This window comes from Rattus rattus, chromosome 2 (genome assembly GCF_011064425.1).
Source record: "Rattus rattus isolate New Zealand chromosome 2, Rrattus_CSIRO_v1, whole genome shotgun sequence".
Lineage (NCBI taxonomy): Eukaryota > Metazoa > Chordata > Mammalia > Rodentia > Muridae > Rattus > Rattus rattus.
This window is the reverse complement of record NC_046155.1, coordinates 156217307-156225137: the sequence shown is the minus strand read 5'-3', so window position 1 is coordinate 156225137 and position 7831 is coordinate 156217307. Positions and strand designations below refer to the sequence as shown.

Here is a 7831-nt window from a genome sequence, read left to right as displayed (position 1 = left end):
TTGTGTGGTTTCAGTATAAGAGTAATTATGTTCCAGGGACTAAGCCACTACCTAAAGACTATACATGGACTGACCCTGACTCTGACCTCATAGGTAGCAATGAATATCCTAGTAAGAGCACCAGTGGAAGGGAAGCCCTGGGTCTGCTAATACTGAACCCCAGTGAACTAGACTGTTCTTGGGAGGGCGGCAATGGGGGAGGGTCGGGAGGAACACCCATAAGGAAGGGGAGGGGGAGGGGATGTTTGCCCGGAAACAGGGAAAGGGAATAACACTCGAAATGTATATAAGAAATATTCAAGTTAATAAAAAAAATAGAAAAAAAAAAAGTAATTATGGCTTCATAGAAGGAATTTGGTAGTGCTCCCTGTGTTTGTATTTTGTGGAATAGTTTGACAGTATTGTATGAGCTCGTCTCTGAAGTTCTGATAGAATTCTGCTCTAAACCCATCTGGTCCTGGGCTCTTTTTGGTTGGGAGACTTTTTTTTTCATCTTTATTAACTCGAGTATTTCTTATTTACATTTCGATCGTTATTCCCCTTCCCGGTTTAGGGCCAACATCCCCCTAACCCCTCGCCCTCCCCTTCTCTATGGGTGTTCCCCTCCCTATCCTCCTCCCATTACCGCCCTCCCCCCAACAATCATGTTCACTGGGGGTTCAGTCTTGGCAGGACCAAGGGCTTGGTTGGGAGACTTTAAATAACTGCCTCTATTTCTTTAGGAGTTATAGGGTTGTTCAGATGGTTTATTTGTTCCTGATTTAACTTTGGTACCTGGTATCTGTCTAGAGAATTGTCCATTTCCTCCAGATTTTCCAGTTTTGTTGAATATAGGCTTTTGTAGTAGGATCTGATGATTTTTCTAATTTCTTCAGATTCTGTTGTTATGTCTCCCTTTTCATTTCTGATTTTGTTAATTTGGATACACTCTCTGTGACCTTTGGTTAGTCTGGATAAGGGTTTATTTACCTTGCTGATTTTCTGCAAGAACCAGCTTTTGGTTCTGTTGATTCTTTTCAATTCTACTTGGTTGATTTTAGCCCTGAATTTGATTATTTCCTGCCTTCTACTCCTCTTGGGTTTATTCATTTCTTTTTGTTCTAAAGCTTTTAGGTGTGCTGTCAAACTACTGACATAGGCTCTCTCTTGTTTCTTTTTGCAGGCACTCAGAGCTATGAGTTTTCCTCTTAGCACCGCTTTCATTGTGTCCTATACGTTTGGGAATGTTGTATCTTCATTTTCATTAAATTCTATGAAGTCTTTAATTTCTTTCTTTATTTCTTCCTTGACCAAGTTGTCATTGAGTAGAGCATTGTTCAACTTCCATGTATACATGGGCTTTCTGTCATCATTGTTGTTATTGAAGCCCAGTCTTAGTGTGTGGTGATCTGGTAGGATGCATGGCATTGTCTCTAACTTCTTGTATCTGTTGAAGCCTGTTTTGTGACCGATTATATGGTCAATTTTGGAGAAGGTTCCATGAGGTGCTGAGAAGGATGTATATCCTTTTGATTTAGGATTGAATGTTCTATAAATATCTGTTAAATCCATTTGGTTCATAACTTCTGCTAGTTTCTCTATGTCTCTGTTTAATTTCTGTTCCCATGATCTGTCCATTGGTGAGAGTGGGGTGTTGAACTCTCCTACTATTATTGTGTAAGGTGCAGTGTGTGTTTTGAGCTTTAGTAAGGTTTCTTTTAGGAATGTAGGCGCTCTTGCATCTGGAGCATAGATATTTAGAATTGAGAGTTCATCTTGGTGGATTTTTCCTCTCTAACGGCTTCTACTTGTTTACTTGTGTTTTCCTGCATTTCTTTAAGGGAGTTCTTTATGTTTTTCTCCATCATTATCAAAAAATGTGATTTTAAATCTAAATCTTGCTTTTCTGGTGTGTTTGGATATCCTGTATTTTCTTTGGTGGGAGAACTGGGCTCTGATGATGCCAAGTAGTCTTGGTTTCTGTTGCTTAGGTTCCTGCACTTGCCTCTAGCCATTGGGTTGTCTCTGGTGTTTGCTTGTCTTGCTGTTTCTGAGAGTGAGTTGACCCTGCTGTAGGCCTCTGTGTCAGCACTCCTGTAGAACTGTTTTCCTCTTTTCTTTCAGCCTTTTCTGAGAACAGGTGTTCTGCTCTCAGGTGTGTATGCACTCCTGGTCTTTCAGCTCTAGGCGCCGGCAGGAGTCAAAGGGTCCTGCCCCTGATTGCTCCTAGGTCCTTGCACCCAAAGGGCACAGTTGGCAGTAGGCGATTCCCTCTTGGGTCTGGACTGTGGACAGAGGGTAGTCTCCTGATTTCTCAGGAGTGTCCACACTACTGAGGGTCCCGCTCTCTCCCCCACAGGATTTGGGTGCAGGGAGCTGTTTGGCCAGTTCAGTTTGGTCCTGGCTGCAGACCAGAACCGTGGGCACTGGTGGCTCGCTGTTCCTATATTCCTGTGTCCAGAGGCACTGTGCAGTTTCCCCTTGGTCTGGGGATGTTTGTAGAGGTGTGCAGAAGTGGCAGTCTGTCCTGCGGTCTCAGGATGTCTGCACTCCTGGGTGTTCAGCTCTCTTCCCCACGGGATTTGGGTGCATTTAGTTTTTAAAAGTCTGCATTTCCTCACTCTGCTGCAGACTGTCATCCAATCATCACCAATCATAGGAAACAAAAAGGTTTCTAAGTGATCCTAACAGACACCTTTTTCTTTATCATCAGAGAATGAGATACTTTCACTATTCAAAACTATTTTGTTCAGTTTTGAAACATTAGATTTCTTTAAGGAAGTCTCTTTAATCTGAATAACAGTCTACTCACAGTACATTATCTATTATTGGTAAAGGAAAGAATCAGAGTACACAGGACAAGTGCTGGCCAGTGATTTCTTTGCTTTTGATTTTGACTATAATTCTGTGGGGTTTTTCTTTAAAGGACTATTATAATTATAGGCCTATCTTTGTGTCTCCTTTTGTCAGTGATATTTTCCACCCTCATTTCATTATGTTATGCTATTTTACTAACTATAATTTCTCTGAAAATGATAGACCTTTACCTAGTTTTGTACTTTGGAATTTTGCTATATTATGTTATTCCTTGAGTTTTTGTTGCTTTGGGGATTTTTTAAAAGACATTTATTTATTTCATATATGTACACAGTAGCTGTCTTCAGACACACCAGAAGAGGCATCAGATCTCATTTCAGGTGGTTGTGAGCCGCCATGTGGCAGACTTGCCTTGATTGTTAAAAGAGACTGGACATTTGAACAGGTACAAGTTGCAAAATATGGGAATCACTAAAGTTAGACTACAAGCATTTTCATCATGGAATGGCCATGAACTCATAGTGACCAGAGTCCAAATGCAGTCAATTGAATGAAAATTCTCCCTCTCTGGGATGATGTCTTTGAACACTTGTCTGTCATCAGTGACATTTAGCAGGGAGCTTATTGAAGCTTATGTAGGAGGAGCCCTTCTAGATGAAATTAGCCATTGAGGTTAGGATTTTAGTGTCCATAGACACAGCCCATTTCCTATTCTTTGTGTCTACTGTTTTGTGGTTGAAATTGATTCTTCAGCATCTTTCTTGTGCTATCATGCTGTCACTATTATAGACTTAACTCCTAAATCAAATATGTCATGTAGAAGCAATTCCTATTCAGTTCTACATGATTTTGCTATCCTAATGTCTTTATAGTTTTAATTTTGTTGTTTTTATTTTTGAAGACTAGGTTTCTCTGTGTAGAACTGGATGCCCTAAAAGTATGCGTGTGGACTAGAAAGGCCTTGAATTTACAGATCCATCTGTCTGGCTCTTTTGGCCTGGGATTATATATGTGTCAACATGCCTTGCTTTTCTGGTTTTATATGATTGGCCCATGAGTTTGGAATGTATGTTTTTGTACATGCCAAGCATATGATGTTATTCTGTGCTTCACCCACATCTTGAATTATGAAATTTAGCAGTGTTATTCTTTTTCCCAAAATAGCATGTATTCACAACATTAATTCTGACTGATCCCTCTGATTCATTTGATTGTAAGAGTGTAACATTCTTCCTACGTGGTGTGCTTGTTTTGAAATTTTAGAATGATTATGACTGTTTTGCATGTACGCATGCATATGAACTTCTGTGTGCTTGGTCCTTACTATAAGCAAAAGATGGTCTTGGAACTCCTAAACTTGGGGTAATAAGTGAATAGTTCTGAGCTTCCATGGTAAGTCCTGGCAATTGAGTCCCATATCTAAGACCAACAAGAGATATTGTTACTGAGTCATCCCTCCTGCCCTATGTTGTTTATTTAAGATCAACTTTTACATTGTTAATATTTTCATTTGTTCATTATAACTAAACATCTCTTGCCTTTGAGAAAGGTCCTATTAATGTGACAACTTAAACTGGGGAATTTCAGGTACCTGTAATATGAATACAGAATGAGTATGAAGATTTAATTCTTTCCAAGAGGTTTAGAAAAAACCTCTGACTTTTTCTATCATTCTTGTTTGTTTGATTGGTTTTTGCAAAAGAGACGGGGTCTTAATAGGTACCTCTGGCTGTCCTGGAACTTGGTTAATAGACCAATCTGGTATTGACAATGAGATACACTTGCCCCTGCCTGGTGAGTGCTTAAAGACATGAGCTAATATACCCAGAATGATCATTGTTTTTTCTGGTTAGTAATTGTTCATACAATTTCTCTGATGTATACTCAATACTGTTCACCTGTTTGCTTCTGTCTTTCTCTCTCTCTCTTTCCCTCTCTCTCTCTCTCTCTCTTTCTCTCTCAAGTGTCATTTCTTTTACTAGGCTATATACTGTTAAAGGGCATAGCAATGGCAGGTGAACCTCATAATTTGGTTTTCTTTTAAAATGATTTCATGGTTATAGCAGGATTTCTTCGTCATGGGCCAAGTGTGGGAATCATCAGAATCATATGAATATATTGTCAATGGAATATTCATTACAGTGTTATCACTATCACGCTTTGTGTTGTACACTCATATGGGATATTTTAGGATGCACTGACCTATGATGATGTATACATAAACTTCACTCGGGAAGAGTGGTCCATGCTGGATTCATCTCAGAAGAGACTTTACAAAGATGTGATGGTGGAGACCTACAGGAACCTCACTGCTATAGGTAAAACTGAGTTTTCCTTTAAGTTTTAAATTAAGGGGTCACCTGTTTCTTGGTTATTGATGCTCTTCTGTAATTTTGAATGAGAATGCAGTGAATAAAGCAGACATGGTTCTCAGATTCACTGAAAATAATAGCTTAAATTTTGCCTAATTTCCAATAATATATCATACACTTTCTGGTACTATATTTTAGGATACAATTGGGAAGACCATAAAATTGAAGAACATTGTCAAAGTGATAAAACATGTGGAAGGTAATTGTTCTGTGAAACCTGATACAAATATGCTTATGAATAAAATTTAATGTGTTCTGGAAGTTTTAAAGATCAGCAGCAGTGTAAATAAGCACAGCTTTAACTGTGCTGATGATTATTAAATTCTAATAAAGTCCGGTCCTTGATGTCAGGTAGCTGATTTGTGCTTGCAAGGCATTCCTCAATGACAGTATTTCTTAACACATATAATTATTTGAATCATATCACCATTAGAGCTACCCTGTAGAACTGCCATGTCCTGTACTTTCATACCACTCAGAGATTGCAAAGTGTATGCGCACTGAGCAGGTGATGTGTAAATATCCACAACCTTGCCATAAGCAAATAGTCCACAGCAAAGCTGCTGTTACTCACACACTTGTCTTAAATTTGCTAAGTTTAGAGCGAGGGGAAGTTTATGAGAGTTAAGAATGTTGCTGTGGAGGAACCCTAATCCCCATACTTCATGTCTACAAGGAACAAAAGTCAAGCTGTGTGAAGGCAAGGTGGAAACCTTTTATTTGTTATTCTTTTAATAGGTATACCATATGTCACACTGGAGACAGGCCATATGAGCATATGGATAATGAAAGAAGCAGAACATCTCTCTTTTCTAGAACAACTAGATAATATATGGTAGTCTCCACTTTGAGGAGACTTCCTGAAAGTAATAAAAGTTTGTAATCACTTAGGTTTTCATTTGGAATACAACCACACACGTACTGCAGAAAATCACCATGAACATTAGGAATGTGGAAATTCTGTTTGTCCTTCACCTTTCAAATACAGGATGACTCACAGTGTAAGAAAACTTATGAATGTAATTAGAGTAGTAAATCAGAGAATTCTTGCAGTTTTCTTCAAATCTGTGAAAATCTTCATGTAGAAAAGTCTGGGATAAGTGTGAGTCATGTAATAAATGCCCTGACCATCATGGGGGTCTCTAGTAATGCAAAACAACCCACAGTGAAAGACTGGAAACAGTGGGATAAAAGCTTAAGATCTAATTCTTCCTTACAGTTAGACCAGATTGTAAAATTAGTTCAAACAGATAAAAAAGATCTATCAGTGTAATGAATGTGATAAAATTTTTACATGTTCTAATTATCATTGCAGGCGTGAAAAAAGCCATGCCTCAGAGAAACCATATGAACATACTCAGTGTGATAAAGCCTTCCGTCATCACAGTCATCGTCAAAAGCATGAAAGAACTCATACTGGAGAGAAACCTTCTGAAGGCTTTCAACATAGTGAAGCCCTTGCAAGTCTCCAAATACATAAAATAACATTTTCTAGAGAGAAACCCTACAAATGTAATCAGTGTGATAAAGCCTTTGCCCAACACTATTATCTTCGAATACATGAAAAAACACATACTGGAGAGAAACGTTATAAATGCGATCAATGTGGTAAAGCCTTTGCATATCATTGTACTTTGCGTTTGCATAAAAGAACACATACTGGAGAGAAACCTTATGAATGTGATCAATGTGGTAAAGCCTTCGCCCATAACAGTTATCTTCAAATACATAAGGTAACACATACTGGAGAGAAGCCCTACAAGTGTAATCAATGTGATAAAGCCTATTCACAACAGAGTCATCTCGTACTACATAAAAGAACACATACTGGAGAGAAACCGTATAAATGTAATCAGTGCGGTAAATCATTTGTATCACTCAATCATCTTCAAACTCATGAAAGAATTCATACTGGAGAGAAACCTTACAAGTGTAATCAATGCGGTAAAGCCTTTTCACAACACCCTAGTCTCCAAACGCATATAAGAACACATACTGGAGAGAAACCCTACAAATGTGATCAATGTGATAAAGCCTTTACACAAAGCAGTAGTCTCCTGATGCATAGAAGAATACATACGGGAGAGAAACCTTATGAATGTCGTCAATGTGGTAAAGCCTTTACACGGAACAGTACTCTCCAAAACCATAAAAGGCATCATACTGGAGAGAAGCCCTATGAATGTGATGAATGTGGTGGAGTCTTTGCATATAACAGTGGTCTCCAAAAACATAAAAAGAGTCATCTGGGAGTGAAACCCTGACAAGGTATTTAACATGATAAAGCCTCTTCACATTTCTGTAGTCTTCATCATCAGGAAAGGATTTATCCTGCTGAGAAACCATATGAATGGAAGAAATGTGATAAAGCTTTTGCATATCACAGTAGAAAAAAACAGAGATTAGAAATTGTTATTAGAAGTGTTACCAGAGTGGTGAGGGGACTCAATTAGCCAGAGCCAGGCTGATTCCATGACAGGATACAATCTGGCAGTTTGGCAGAGTGAGCTAAGTTTGTTTGCCAGAACTGGCAAAGTGCAAAACAAGTCAATTTCAGGAAAAACCACCCCTTACGGGCAGCCAATAATGAACTGAGGAAGCTGCTTACCACTTAACTTGAGCCAAGTATAATTAATTAGCAAAAGTCTCCCAAATCCCCCAGA

At 38.7% G+C, this 7831-nt stretch overlaps 1 protein-coding gene across 1 annotated transcript; it reads left to right on the top strand.

The window, feature by feature from the left end:
• The first annotated feature begins 5019 nt into the window (after positions 1 to 5019).
• On the top strand, positions 5020 to 7447 carry LOC116894371 (zinc finger protein 431-like). The gene is made up of 3 exons (XM_032896077.1): positions 5020 to 5114; positions 5307 to 5367; positions 6484 to 7447. Exons 1-3 carry the CDS (start codon positions 5042 to 5044, stop codon positions 7430 to 7432), a joined length of 1083 nt encoding a protein of 360 aa, XP_032751968.1. The 5' UTR covers positions 5020 to 5041; the 3' UTR covers positions 7433 to 7447.
• Positions 7448 to 7831: the final 384 nt, after the last annotated feature.